General features: G+C 39.4%; 1 protein-coding gene across 1 annotated transcript in view; it reads right to left on the minus strand.

Moving 5' to 3' along the window:
• The window catches only part of MACROD2 (mono-ADP ribosylhydrolase 2), a 939,837-nt gene that overhangs the window by 725,492 nt on the left and 198,657 nt on the right, over positions 1 to 15,688 (minus strand). The window contains exon 4 of the mRNA XM_054383563.1: positions 14,192 to 14,221. Within this exon, the coding sequence (XP_054239538.1) occupies positions 14,192 to 14,221 (30 nt within the window). The remainder of the gene's footprint in view (positions 1 to 14,191; positions 14,222 to 15,688) is intronic.

The raw sequence follows: 15,688 nt of genomic DNA on the forward strand, positions 1-15,688 counted from the left end.
AGTAGTAACACCAGGGGTTTTATCCCTTTACACTTGATAACGCTGTCTTCATTCCTAAGAGCAAGAGAACAGCAGATGGGGTGACCACCGTGGTACAGCTACATTGGGCTAACCATTTTAAAATCAGACTTGTGATTAAAAGATAACCAAAGATGACAACCGGAACTGTAGGCTTTCATAAACTTTTTCTTCACTTACATCAACTCTAGAATGGGCATTTCATTTTCATCTCCTTGAGTAAGGAATTAATTTGGCTCAATAAATTATTCCTCATTCAGAACACTTTTCCCTTCATCCCAGTACAAACTGGTGAAAGGAAGGAGACAGGGTGCTACCTGCATTTAGGGGCAGATGACATGATTCAAAATGAGAGGGACTGGTGACTAAAGCTGTGATTAGGAAATGGAGTAATAGTGAAGCTAGCAATGAAAGGGCACATGTATGTAAATTCCAAGACAGGGTATCTGGGAAATTGGCCTGGGACTAAAACTAAGACATTTCCCAGTAAAGAAATCAGACAGTGAGCCATGGCTGGTTAGATGTGAAGACCAATTTTTAGAAGTGAACATTGAGGTAAGAGGGTCATCCCCAGCACCCCAAATGTTGGAGAACAAGGTCTCACATTACACTCAGCCCAGCAGCAGAGGAAGTGATTACTCATCTCTTCCCCTTCACACTCCTTTCCACACCCATCACTCCTCTCTCAAACACCATTCTGCTCTTTAATCACATCAAAGCAAACCTTTTTAACACCAGTCTGAAAACGTCCAAGTAAAAACCCTCCCTGAACCCGATCCCTCTTCAATACATAAGTTTTGGCCAGCAGACATTTGAATGGATGTGATTAAGGGAACAGTAAATTGTAAAACACAGGTAGTGGGATTGGGAAACAGAATGTGGGAATCTCAAAGTGAATTTCAGTCTGTCTATAATGTTACCTTATACCCTGAATTGATGTACAAATTCCACTTTGCAGAATCACTTGGAATGTACCTGATCGACTTTTTGAAGTGTAAGGACTTCCATGTCTTCACACAAATTAGTCCCTTGTTGCTTAGGCCTTAAAACTAGAATTCTGACCTTAATCCCTGCTTTTTTTCCCCCCCTTCTTTGATTTTCTTCTGGTAAAGATAAGACCATTGTTTTGGGGAAGACAAGTAAACTATCTGCGAAATCTTTAATTTCATGATGACATCATATACTAAACTGGTAAGTACCTTAATAAATACTGGTTTGGCCAGAGTTGAAATACAGAAAAAAGAAAACATCAGTTTGCTTTGAACAAAGAAGATGACCGAGATGAGGTTTCAGCTGGAAAAACAGTGCAATTTCACAGTTAGAGGCAATATCATAATGTGTGTATGCATAGAGACTGAGCCTGCAGGCAACTAATTTTGGCACTTCCTAACTTTAAGTACTTGGTTTTGCAGCTTAATAACATTCTTTTAACATTGTGTGCGCATAATACACTCGTAGATCACTCACCCAAGACATAATGCATTTACTCATCCACATTTGTGAATGATTTGTGAAGTTTACATGAGTTTTCTGAGTTGCAGCCCTGCCCAGTAAAAATCAAATGAGATGCTTGTGAAGCCCAGAGAAACAAGCTGATAATGTAAAAGGAACAGACTGAACTGTAACAAGAGAAGTGTGACAAAAAATATTTTGTTCTTTGCTACTGTGTATGTAGCCAAAACCACAACATTATAGATCTGTCATTCCAAATGGCAAAAATAGGATTTTTAATTTTAAAAAGATAAATTAGCTTTAAAGGAAACTCGAGCAGTAAGCCCTACATATTGCAAGGCATTTACATAAGAACAAGGGAAAACAAAAGATGTAAATAAGGTGACTTTGCAAAGAAAAAAACAAAACACAAACAACTACTCTACACGTAACTATAAGGTAGCACTTTTTAAATGGGAAAATCCTTGGCACTCCTGTTAGAAGAGGGTTGATTTGGTCAATACTAGAATTAGATACTTCAGCACTCCTTTTGTTTTCAAAGATTTTAAATGTTTTATTAATGCAATACAAATTGAAATTGAAAGTAAACACTGAAAATTTACACTGTCATTACCTCATAATTAAAGGCAAACAGTAAAAATAAGAACATTGCTGTATATTTAAAATGACTAATGGTGGTAGCCTCAAAAACATTGTACTTTTCCTATATTCAGATTTTTATCTCCATTAGTGTAAAAGCAGATATCTAGCAGTACCTTATTTCTAGTTGGTGGCCCTTTTCTACCATTCCTTTAGAGAATTTGCTGTACAACCAATTAAGGTCTAATTGTCAGAAAGTTGCTCTCGGTAGAGTACATTTTCTTTTTCCAAACATCATCCTGTTTTTACCCATGAAACTGGTACTATAATTAAAATTCTTCTTCCTTCCAAGTAGGAATCAAAATTCCTATTTTCAAAACTGATGTAGGCATTATGAAACCCCAGTGAGCTAAGCTCTGCCCTCAGAGAGATGATTTTTGTTCATTTCTGTTTGAATCTTTTGCAAAACATACGGTTTCCTTGTCTCATTTTCCCAACTGTAAAACAGAGAAAACATAACTTCTGTGTTTACAGAGCAATTAGGATAAATGCACCAAAGGTCTGTGGAACATTAAGGTTCTGTGATAACAATGTTCATATGGATGAGACTCATCATGTGTTTTCTTTTATATCAAAGACATCTTCAGCCGTTCTTGTTCCCGGTTGCTTCACACTGCAGTTTACGCTTCCCCCACTACAACTGATTTTTAAAATAGTCTCAATTCAATGTACAAAGTCATTCAGGCTTAACTTGAAGCCCTGGAAAGGGGACCTTTTTTATTTGTTTCTTTAATCATAGGAGTCATCTACTTAGTAGCTTGCAGTACGGCATTTAGAAGAAAACACAGCAACTGAAAGCTGCATTATCATCCTATATTAACAGTTAGAAAAGATGAGCAAATGCAGAGCCAGACACGTACGTACAAGTTTTCCCCTAATGTCTCAAAAATCAGTTCCACCTATATGAGAGATTTAATCCTTTGTTAACAATCATCACATTTCATTTTTTATTATGCCAAAAAAATCACCCCACTTTATATTGTCTCTGACAGTTCTCCAAACTGGAAAGAAGATAGGCACATAGAAAACAATAACAAAAAAAAAGAAAGGACAGATCTTTCCAAGACTCAACCATCTTGCCAGTTACTCTGCTGGAGATTTTCTTGGCTTTTGAAAAGCTGCATGTTATAATCTGTAAGCATTTTGCACAGAACAAAGGAACTTTGGGAAAATATGCTCAGCAAAGAGCACCCCAAATGAGTAGTGAAGCTCTGTGGAAAAAGCAGAAAATCTGAAATAGACAGCAAAAGGTAAATGCAGATCTGATTTCATAATCATTCATTCTATGCAGCAAGGAGAGTTGTAAGCTTTCTGTATAATCTTAGTAACTTCAATTCTTGGTTTGTGCTTGCCTTGCAAGTTTAATCCTGGGTTTTATTCAAGAGCCTCATTGAAAATACAGTGACTAAGAAGTAACTGCTTTCATCAGAAACAAAAATAAAAAACTATTGTGAATTCTTTCCATTGCGGGGGTGGGGCATTAAAGATGATGACAACTTCCAACCTCTGACCTTTGGGGAATTCAAGTTTTCATGGCCCAGCACATTAGCAGACAGTTTCAGCTGTCTTCTCCCTCCTTCCGGGGAGGTGCCATTGTTAAGCAGTGTCTGGACCTTCATTTTATTGGACACACACACATTGCAAAAAGAATAACCAACATGGATTGGCAAATAGTTGTTGCCATTTTTTTGTGACATTTTTCAATGCCTTGTATAGGTATTTGATGTAGAAAGTAATGAGCTTGGTGCTTAAGAGATACATTTAAGGAATGCTACTGATTAAGGTCTTCATGTTGTACTTGCACGTACCAGCATGAAAGCTTCAGTAAGTGGGCTGGTATTCAAAAGTGATTCTGTGTCTACAAGTCAAGTACCTTCATCACTCTGTTACTTCATTTGTCCCATTTCTTTTATTATCAGACATAAAAACAAATTAGTGGGGTTTTTTTAAATGATATGAATTGCATTTCACATTTTCCTCCTACTGAATATTCAGCACTTCTGTTACAGAACCAGGAGAACTGCTCTAGACCCTATATCTGGAAAACAGATTTCAAACCACCACCAGCCCTGTTGCAACCTAAAACATGCCTTTACTTTAGCACTTGCTCCATTCTTACCTCAGCAAAAGGGATGCTGTTGCAATTGTTAGGTGAGAAACTGAACACCTTTGACAGGTATCCCAATGTACAGATTTTTCCTTTATGGAAACCAACCAAGTGCTTAACTTTAGAAGCTGACTTCTGTAGACTTGCACATACATACACTCAAATGTCTGACTTACTATAATTCTAGCACACAGCCACACGTCACCTCCTGCACTCACAGATTCTATTTTCACCCTGGGAGATCTGCTCTTCACCTTCAACTACAGTGGGAGAGTCTCAACAGAATTATCCTAAGACACCAGAACAGCACCTTGGTAAATGAAAAAATAGTTGTATTTTCTGCATATAGGACATACACACGTTTGTCTGTATGTGGAAAAAGCGTTCAACATTTCAGACCGTATGTCCAATTCACATAACAAACACCATGAATTCCCTTATACATCATGTGTTATCTGTGGATTAGGGAAGGCTTGTGATCTCATTCTGATTTGCAGCTCTGTCCCACAACATGGTGCAAAAAGCATGGTGGAAACACATTCCTTTCACAACTGGTTGCCTTTTAGGCTTGGATTTTTATCAAGTTTCATATTTGACGAACTTTCAGTTCAATAATGATGAACTAAAGTTTCAATAATGATGAACTAAAGGTCTTTCCCAGCCTAACAAAATTAATGCCATATTTTTCTATATGTACACACACACACAAAGTCTGATTTTCTGAAAAACCTGCAAGATTCAGACACAAATATATGACATGCATATATATATACACATACACACAAATGTCTATATGAAAGTCATATACAAGGCAGAAACTGTGTATGTTCATCTTTCTAATTGTGGGTACACAACACTAATTGCCTCATAACAAAACCGAGTAACACAAGGAGAGTCAGTGTGACAGTCTGAGAATGAAAAAGGCCTCACAATTAAGTGGGAGCTCAGAGTACTGTGGACTCAGCACCCAGGAACTTATGATTGAAAAATAAAACATCACCTTCTAATGCCTAATTAAGTCAACACATCAGCTAAATGAAAAGGCTGAGGACAGCAGTGAGTAAATATGCCCAGACACTAAATTTAGATTATTTTCATGAACAAAACATACAGTTATGCTTCTATACATGGCTGGAATAGAAGCACGACTTTAAAGAACCACAGGCTGAACACAGACTTTCAAGGAGTCTTTGTCAGGGAAAGCCATTTATCTGCATCAACAACTACATGTGCACATTTGAAACATAACACCTGATCACGTGCCTGTATCAGTTCCTGTAAATAGCAAAACATAAATTATGTTTTTTTAAAGTAACTGCAGGGAAAATGTAATTAACAGGATACAATTAGGCAACAACTAAGAAATACTTAAAATCAATCCAGAGATTTCCTGTTTATGATTACTACTTATAAGAATGTATAAAAAGACTGGAGAAAGAAAAAAAAAAAATCACACAACAACAAGAACCCCCACCCCTCAAAATTTAGATCATATTTAAGCAAAAACAACAATGAAAAAGAACCTAGAATAGAGAACATGTTTTAAATATGATCACAGCAGTTTATGGGGTCATTTGAATCAAACTATGCTTACTTATTTACAGAGCTCCTATAACTGTATCTCTAGATGCACTGGAAAATGAGAAAGCCCACTAACTTTAATTAAAGGTGAACTAAAACTTACATGGAAATAGCCATTGCAGTAACAGAAAGCAAAAAGCAAACACACACAGGCTGGAGAATGAGAGAACATTTCAAGAATAACTGACCTGTAAAAAAAGACTTTGCTTACAGAGGAAGTTTGAAAAAAAATTCTATAAAAGCAATTAAATTACAGAGAAATCTCTTTGCTTTGATCCCAGCCAACAAAAAGCTCATAAATACTAACAAGATTTTGGGCTGAATCAAACACCTTGAAAAAGGGTTACAGTCTACCATGAGCTACAGGGCTACCAATGGAACTAGTATTACAGTAGGACAAAAAAGAAATACATAAATATTAAATTTTTAATTGGCTGATGTACTGTCACAGTGAGGGAAGTGGTGGCTACAGCCCTCTCAAACCCACTCTATTTACAGAGATGAAAAAGAACAGCATGCAAATAAGCAAAAAAAGAGATAAAACACTTTAACAACCCTATAGAATTGCCATAACAATCTTCCTGCAGAAAGGGATTAATTAGCTACAAAGGCAAACGGCCATTTGCCTTTAAATTATCTGTTCATCTACATGATCATTATTCACTAGGAAAATCTTTGCCCCTTCATAGCTATTATCTAAATACCTAAGATATGATGACGCAGGGTACAAAGCAACTGAAAGCTTTTGAAGCTAGCTGAAATCCCAGATGAAGCACATTTATTCCATGAAGCCATTTGTTGCAAGCACACCCCAATCTGACAAATGCATTTGACATGATAGAAGAACATGCCGACAGACTGACATGAAAAAAATACAAAATAATAATGCTTGTTTTCTTGATGAAAGAATCCTGTCAGTGCTCCTTTCCCAAACTCTTTCTTCTCCTCTCAAGGGATGCATTCATGTTATGTGCACGTCATGCACAAATTTGAACTTTGAATTTAAACCCTTGCTTCACTTGCATTTAAATTATGTAAATATCAAGCCCAAGCCCTGTGAAATCCCAAACAGAGAGCATCTCATTCTCTTTTGGGATAAAACAGGCTTGTCTTCTTCCTGTTACATATCCTGACTGGCTTAGCAGAGGGCCAGTCTAACATTTAAAGTATTCTCTTTTTATATGGCTGTGGAGTGCTTTGCAAGTTGTCTCATTCCTGCCTCCTATTTTCTCTTGTACAACTTTCACTTGTAAGTGTCATGAATATTCATTTCAAGTGCAAGTTCATGTCAAGTTACTACTCAGTGCAAAATCTCCTTTTTCGGTAGAGATTTAACTATTGCAAGATGGCTGGATATGGTTAGCAGTGTACCTAAGTCACAGCCGCATTCCTGGCCAAGAGGAAGGATGTCAAGAATAAAATGAATATATACAAGTCCATGGACCCTGATGAGATGCAACCAAGAATACTGAGAGAACTGGCTGATGTTGTCGCCCTACCACTCTCTATCCTGTTTGCAAAATCATGGCAGACAGGAGAGGTGCCTGAGGACTGGAGGAAAGCCAGTGTCACTCCAGTCTTCAAAAAGGGCAAGAAAGAGGTTCCAGGTAACTACCGACCAGTAAGCCTCACCTCCATCCTTGGAAAAATGATGGAGCAGCTCATTCTGGAGGTCATCTCTAGGCACTTGGAAGAGAAGATGATGATTAGAAGTAATCAGAATGGATTTACCAAAGGGAAATCACGCTTGACTAATTTGATAGCTTTCTGTGATGATGTAACTGAAAGGGTAGATGCAGGGAGACCAGTGGATGTAGTCTACCTTGACCTTAGTAAGGTTTTTGACACTGTCTCCCATAACATCCTTGTAAGCAAGCTCAGGAAGTGTGGGATAAAAGAACAGACACTGAGATGGATTAGGAACTGGTTAGGAAATAGAGATCAAAGAGTGGTGGTCAATGGTGCCAAGTCCAGCTGGAGAGCTGTAACTAGTGGAGCTCCCCAGGGATCAGTGCTGGGTCCGGTCCTGTTCAACATCATCATCAATGACATTGATGAGAGGACAGACAGACAGAGTCTGCTCAGCAAGTTTGCTGACAGTACCAATCTGGGAGGCTTGGCTGATACAGCTGAAGGCTGTGCAACCATTCAGCGAGACTTGGACAGACTGAGAGCTGGCAGAGAGGAACCTAATGAGGTTCAACAAAGATAACTGCAGAGTCCTGCATCTGGGAAGGAATAACAAACTGCACCAGTACAGGTCAGGAGGCAACCTCACCTGGAATACTGCATCCAGTTGTGGGCTCCCCAGTTCAAGAGGAACAGGGATCTGCTGGACAGAGTCCAACAGAGAGCTACCAGGATGATTAAGGGACTGGAGCACATGCCCTGTGAGGAGACACTGACAGACCTGGGGCTTTTTAGTCTGGAGAAAAGAAGACTGAGAGGTAATTTAACAAAGATTTATAAATATCTGAGGGTTGGGTGTCAAGAGGGAGGGGACAGGCTCTGCTCAATTGCACCCTGTGATAAGACAAGGGGCAATGGATATAAACTACAGCACAGGAGGTTCTACCTCAACAGGAGGAGGAACTTCTTCACTAGGAGGGTCACAGAGCACTGGAACAGGCTCCCCAGAGAGGTTGTGGAGTCTCCTTCTCTGGAGACTTTCAAGACCCATCTGGATGCATCCCTGTGAGACCTGTGCCAGATTCTATGGTCCTGGTCTGGCAGGAGGGGTTGAATTCGATGATCTCTGGGAGTCCTTTCCAACACCTAATATCCTGTGAAGAAAAGATACTTTTATCAGCTATCCCTTCCTGCCACTGCTGACTGGCTAATCACTAATAACTCATTAGCCTGCAATTAATTGTCAAATAGTCATGGTGGCTGGCAAACACCAGTGACTTTGCAGCAGTATCCTACCAGCAGATATCCTCTATTGCTATAGCATTGGCAGCAGACATGATGTTTGTGCTACACAGCTGCTACAGAAATGTCTGAAGACAAACAGATCCACAATCCATTTGGACACAAGTGGCACAATGCAGAAGCTCAAGCACTACTATCTAGTGATATTTCAGTTGCCCCTAACACATTTCTGTGAAAAAAGGTTAAGAGAATTGGAGTTGTGCAACCTGAAGAGAAGGACCTGTACAAACCCTCTTGCAGTCTTCCAGGACCTAAAGACAAGAAAGCTGGAGAGGGACAAGGGCATGTACTGATAGGACAGGGGATAATAGCTTAAAATTGAAAGAGGGTAAATACAGATCTGATAATAAGTTCTTCATTGCAAGAGTGATGAACCATTGGAACAGGTTGCCAAAGGCCAGGTTGGATGGGGCTTTGAGCAGCCTGGTCTAATGGAAGACGTCCCTGACAAGGTCCAACACAAACCATTCTATGAAAGTGACCATCCAGACCCACGTCTGTATTTTTGAGAGCCCATTGGGCTGATGTAGCACTAGATGCTTGCTCATAGGTGAGCATAGCTGCTTGCATTTTTAAGTGGCATACTGGTCCTTGCACAAAGTCTATGTCCTCCATCGTGTGCTTTTGTGCTCAGGCTCAGCCAAAGACTTGAGTCATTGAACAGCTCACTTCCCTCCTGCTAAAGCTGTATTCCAGGATAGAAGTCAGTCTGTGGTAATTTCTTTCTAGCAAGAGAAAACGCATTTTTTGCCACAATTTTAATCTAACACAGATGTAAAAGCAAACAAAGGCAGCAAGCAAATCCTCCTTTCAAAATGAAGTCTACCCAATAACGTAGAGAGAAGCCCAGTTCCTTACTGTGTTCACATGAACACAAGTTCTCCACGCCACAACAGCTGCTTAGAACGTCATGCCTACAGACCATATCTTGGCAGACTGGAGGAGTAGGTCTGGTTTACATTTATAATATCCTAACATACTTATGGCTATATAAGAATTAGATTTCTCCATGCCAGCAAAAGTCCTAGAAAAGCCAAAATTGAATGAGAGAGATGGAAACATATAAGCAGACAGATTCTTCTGAGTAACAAACAATTCCAAAGGACTATGCATATAACCTGTCGTCCCTTTAGTTTTTGAAGAAAAAAATACCACTTTGAAGTACAGAGATGATAAAAATTATGTTTACAACAGTACACACTAAACCTTTACTTTCCCACTTCTGCTATAGGTAACAATATCTTAGGGGTAAAAATATATCCCTATCTTGCTATTTTAAATATACCCTTAAGTCAAGGTCAAAGAAAGTAAACCAATTAGCATGCAACACGAACTTGGTTACAGTCAGCAAATGAAGTGAAGGAAAAATTAATCCCAAGGAAAATAACTGAAAACAGGATGGAGATTGTGGGGCACAAAACTAAAAAAAAAAAAAAAACTCAGACTATCACAAACTGTAAGGGGGTTGGGAGGAAAAATCTCAGTTTTTGATTGCTTGGCTTTAACAAGCATGAGATCACATACTTACACTCCTTGACAAAACTTTAAAAGAATGTCAGGAAAAAAACTGCCATGCAAGAGAAGGTGTCTTGAGTTCTCAACAGCCAAAACTTCCTGTTATATTTTTTAGAAGGGGTCAGTTTTTCTAAAAATATCAAATGTTTTTTCTCCCTTTCTCCAAATGCAGATAACAATTTTCACCTTTGCACTGTGGAGCATCATGGAACAAATACATGACGCACAAATAAGTCATAACACTCTGTGCAAGTTAATAGGAGTGGCAAGATGCTGAATGTGTGATAAACCTAGACCTGAAAGTGAAATATGCCTCCTAATTAAAAATCAATTATTAAAAACAGTAAAGAATGAAAAAAAAAAGACTCACCAAACTCATGATGAAATCCTGAAGGCTTCAGAGTTATTTGAAAAGTAGAAAGAAACCTCTACATCTATATTTAACTAAAGATTCTTCTATGACTCTATCGTGGGTTTCTTGATTTTACGATTAAACAGTTCTATGAAAAATTGTTTCTGGTATCTTCTGTGCTTTTATCTTTTCATTCCAAATGGCCATGAAAATGAATAGACAGTATTTAAATGGAGAATGCAAGGGAAAAAAAAAATCATTACTCTGTCTCTGGAAATTGAAGTACATAAATGTTCTGATGTGCCTCTGAAGCGACACAGGCGTGATAAGCAGCTGCCCAAAACCACCAGCATCTAAACTTACAACCAAGTGTGCTATGTTTACCCACAATGTCACCCTGTTGGGTTTCTCAACAGTTCTCCAGAGGATAGTTTTAACATGCATATTAAGTAATTCACTAATGTTACATTGTTGAAATAATTATTTCCATCTAATGCCTTCAATTCTGGAAAGATTTCAAACACAGAACAGCTCAAAAATCACAAAACCTGCTGCACAAACTTGGTCAAGTTGAAATTTCTGGTTTCCGTTTTCTATAATAGTAAGATACATATTGATACCCCCAGCAGTGACAGAGAGATTAAATTAACGAGCCTTACTGAAGAGATGCAGATGTCATTATTGGAGAAACTACGCTGGTATTATGCCTTATCATAAATATTCAGCTTCTGCAAACAAAAGGCAGCTTTGGTGTTTACATATACAATTGTTTCAATAATTCACTACCAGTATTTCTTGCAGAGTGCTGCTGCCATTCCTTCTGGAAAAAGGAAAACTATATCCAGAATTTAAAATCCAAACCCATTCAACTGGAAAGGGTTCCGCAAAGATAGTCAGCAAGAAGTCCTTTTTCCAAGAGGAAGGAACTTCGGGCTTCTGCGTGTGGCAGGCGGGTAGGTCACACAGGGATGTCTTCATCCTGTGCCCTCCTGGATTTGCAATTTGGAGTTCAGTCCTGTGACCTTCCCTTCTCCAAAAGGCATGGCCAATGAATGTCCCAAGAACAGAGCCCCAGACACCCCACAGTGACTACTCAAACTTGGGACTACTTTGGGAATTAAATTCTCAAGATTTTCCCTCAAAAGACACATCCACCACCCTACCTGATAGTGACACCTCCAGAGCGCCAAAGGCAGGCCCTTGACCACCAGCAGTCAAACTTTATGCCATAAAATAATCACATTTTAGCATATTTTGCATCACAAGCAAAGGGCTATGCTGTTCTCCTTTGACAAGAGATAAAAGCATGTGGGACTGTGTTTTGCAGGGTTTTGGCCACGGAGCCTGCAGGGACATCTCCTCCACAGGATGCCGTCAGGGCTGCCTGCTGCTGCCCACAGCCAGTTGCAGCCGGTTCCACAACGGACCGATTGTGAGACAAAACTCAGCCTCCCACAGGAGCTCCCAATGCCACTGTGCGCCAAAACTCAGCCTGCCACAGGAGCTCCCAATGCCACTGTGTGCCAAAACTCAGCCTGCCACAGGAGCTCCCAATGCCACTGTGACACAAAACTGAACCTGCCACAGGAGCTCCCAATGCCACTGTGCGCCAAAACTCAGCCTGCCACAGGAGCTCCCAATGCCACTGTGACACAAAACTGAACCTGCCACAGGAGCTCCCAATGCCACTGTGACACAAAACTGAACCTGCCACAGGAGCTCCCAATGCCACTGTGTGCCAAAACTCAGCCTGCCACAGGAGCTCCCAATGCCACTGTGACACAAAACTGAACCTGCCACAGGAGCTCCCAATGCCACTGTGACACAAAACTGAACCTGCCACAGGAGCTCCCAATGCCACTGTGCGCCAAAACTCAGCCTGCCACAGGAGCTCCCAATGCCAGTGAGGAAGCTTGTTGAAGAAATGGTGGGAACAACCCAATGGGACAGCAGAGCAGCAGGAGGGAGGGGAGGGGGAGAGGCAGAAGAGAAGGTGCAGCAGCATGCTGCCTTGTGTGTGGCCATCACCTCAGCCTGCCCCAAGAGGGCAGGAAGCGGGGACAGAAATGTTTTTAATTGCCAATACAGTAAACTTGACTGAAACTCCCCCACTTTTAACACATAATATAGGAAAAATACCAACTTGACCCATACTGCAGAATCATCCCATCTGCTGTTATCTAGAACTGAAAGTACATCAACTCAAAGTGTGGTCCAGCTGAATAAATACTATGGAAAGTCAATTTGGGGGAAAAAAAAAATCCCTTCAGCAGCATCAGTGCTCTGGGAATCTGACTGGAATTTGAACATTTGCATTGATTTATGGTTGTGGGGGTTTTTTGACATTACTAGCTGCAAGCAAATACTGGAGAAGAGGTATGCAAAGTGCTCCATACACGAACAGTTAGCAAAGGATTACCTTCTACAGGATTATCTTTAAAACAAAGAAAAATTTGGTATACTGCAAACAACCACCTTGAATCAAAAGAAACAGATTAATCCAACAGGATTATCAACCAGGTAAGGCTTCCAAGTACTTTAATGTCCAGACACACAGCTGAGAAACATGAACAGTTTTATTTAGATAACTGGGTGCTATTGTCAAGCACCTTTTCAAGGTCCACAAATAAAGGCTCTGCCTGTTCATCTAAGGCTGCTAAAACAAAAGATTTGACAACTTATCCTCAGGCCTCACAAGCAACAACAATCTTCTGCCTTTTTGCAGAGCCCTTTCCTTTGTCCTTGCATATGTAAGCTCTGATCATCAAGTCCTTTTAACTCTGCCCAGGAAGAAAGATTATTGCCTGCCTATACCACTCCTGTGTTATGAAATTTACAGAACAGAGCTCTTTTACTTCCTTCTGGGAGGCAGGGGAAGTCACAGAAAAGAGATCAAGCTCTTTGCAGAATTTTTTTCCTGAATTGTTACACTCATGTAAGGCTTTAATGCCACAGCACTAGAGTTTTACAAAAAGCAAAATAGCATCGATCTATCAACACAAAGCAGCATCCATTTGTAAACAATACATATTATATGCACTTGAGCACTTTTATTACTGGTAGCCATGCTGGTAGCATCTCTTACACGCACCAAAGATTTGTATTGAAATCTACTTGAGTATTGTGGTGAACAATGTGGTAAGCACTAGGGTTTAAAAAAACAAAAACAAAACAACCCACCCCAACGACAAGACAACCAACCAAAAGAAAAGACTTATTAATTTACTTAAATTATTTTACTCTGATTAATTATAATTATGTATTTAATGTATGTATGCTATGTATTTAATACGCATTATAGGTTCCCTTCAAGTAAATTAAAAATGCTAAATATTTACACACAATATAATATAAGGCAGTTCAGTTCCTTTGTGTTTCAGTCATCTTCATATACAGTTGAAACCAGAGGGGAAACCAGATTCAGCAGCAGTCACAAACCCTACCTCTTGATATGAATTATCAACTTCAGTGAGTTCTTATCTAATGATTTTACTATTCTATCTTTTGAACTTATCACCTATTAGCTTACAACCTGTTCAGTATGTATTTCACACTTACTTATTTATGAATAAATACAGCATTATGCAAAGACTCACCTCCTCCACCTCCAAGAAGGCTGGAATTAGCTACAAGAAAAACAAAAGGAGAATTATTAGCATTGAGTTTCCTAAACGTAGACTGAAACAAAACAGATGCTTCGCAAGACGTTTCCCATTGTTTCAGTACCTTTGCTACTCTCCACTTATCCATAAAAATTTGTTGTTAAAAATGATCATTTATATAAATTGTAGTCATAGTCTTATCTTTGCACTATTTTGTAGTATTTTTGACTGCATAGGCTTAAAAACAAAACAGTAATAACAATTATTAAAGCTAACACATTGAGTATCTTACGTAGTTAGAATCTTTAATTTATAATTCTATAAACCACATTCCTTTTAGATTACCAAATTAAGTAAAAGTCTTTCATTTGAGAGAAACCTGAACAGACTTTGATGCAACTTTTTGTTTGCATCAAGGATTGTCTTTCCTTGATTCCTGTGACGCCAAACCTTTGAGGATGACCATGAGAAACCTTGGCCCTATTGATAACAAAAGGGTGTTTTACCACTGCATGCAATAAAGTTGGGATTTCACTCAGTATGCTTAACTGCCTCTGTACTGCAAACATCCCACTACCCATGCTAGAAATGGGTAAATCACTTGTGATTGGTGCATGGTGATAACAAGATGGTCCTTCAAATTAAGTCAGCACAACTGGAGCAATGCTAAACATTTTCCTTTCACATCTTCACATCACAGGTAGAAACAGAAGGAAAGCCTAGGCTTCTAAGCCTGCCTTGAGTAAAATAGTCACCATTTAGATATGGGAGAAGCAAATTCCTGTTGTACCATAATACAGATAAACCACAGTATAAAAGCAAGAATATAAAAGATGGATATAGGTATTACTAATCAGTTGCAGATGAGTAGAGGAGAAGCAAGAGATCAACCTCTTTCCTGCTCCAGGACAAGGGTAGGTGGCAAGACACACAGAATAAATTGGGTATTTTCCAGAATCCAATTCTTCTACAGTTCTGTGTTATTATTTGTCTAGAGGAGACTCCCTTCTCCTCAGCAAACTTCCTCATTTATACTGAGTCTGATGCTCATGGTATGGGATAGGATACACCCGTGAGCCAACTCCAGTCAGCTGTGCTGTCTGACTTAGAACTGCTAATGGCCTGCAGCCCATGGCTGGCCTGGGATTCTGTTTCAGCAAAACCAGGACATCAGCAGAGCTGACAAAATCAAATTGAAATAAACTGCAAACTACAGGGACAATCATCCATCCTAAGACTAGTTGCCTCTACACTAATTAGGTGAAGGAATTGTTGAGACTAAGACCTTTCTGATCTGCAAGATTAGATGGAGGAAAATGGGGTACATATTTTTTTTTTTTTCTAAAATCTGTTTGTAGCCATTTAAAAGAAGTGCTTATCTAGATTCTTCCTTCAAATGCAGCTTGGTAAATCAGCTGAAAACTACCACTATTCCTTTTGTTTCAGATCTGTGAGACATCATTGAGGTAAACTAGCTCATGAAGAGAGACA

The sequence above is a fragment of the Indicator indicator genome, chromosome 9 (assembly GCF_027791375.1).
Source record: "Indicator indicator isolate 239-I01 chromosome 9, UM_Iind_1.1, whole genome shotgun sequence".
Classification (NCBI taxonomy): domain Eukaryota; kingdom Metazoa; phylum Chordata; class Aves; order Piciformes; family Indicatoridae; genus Indicator; species Indicator indicator.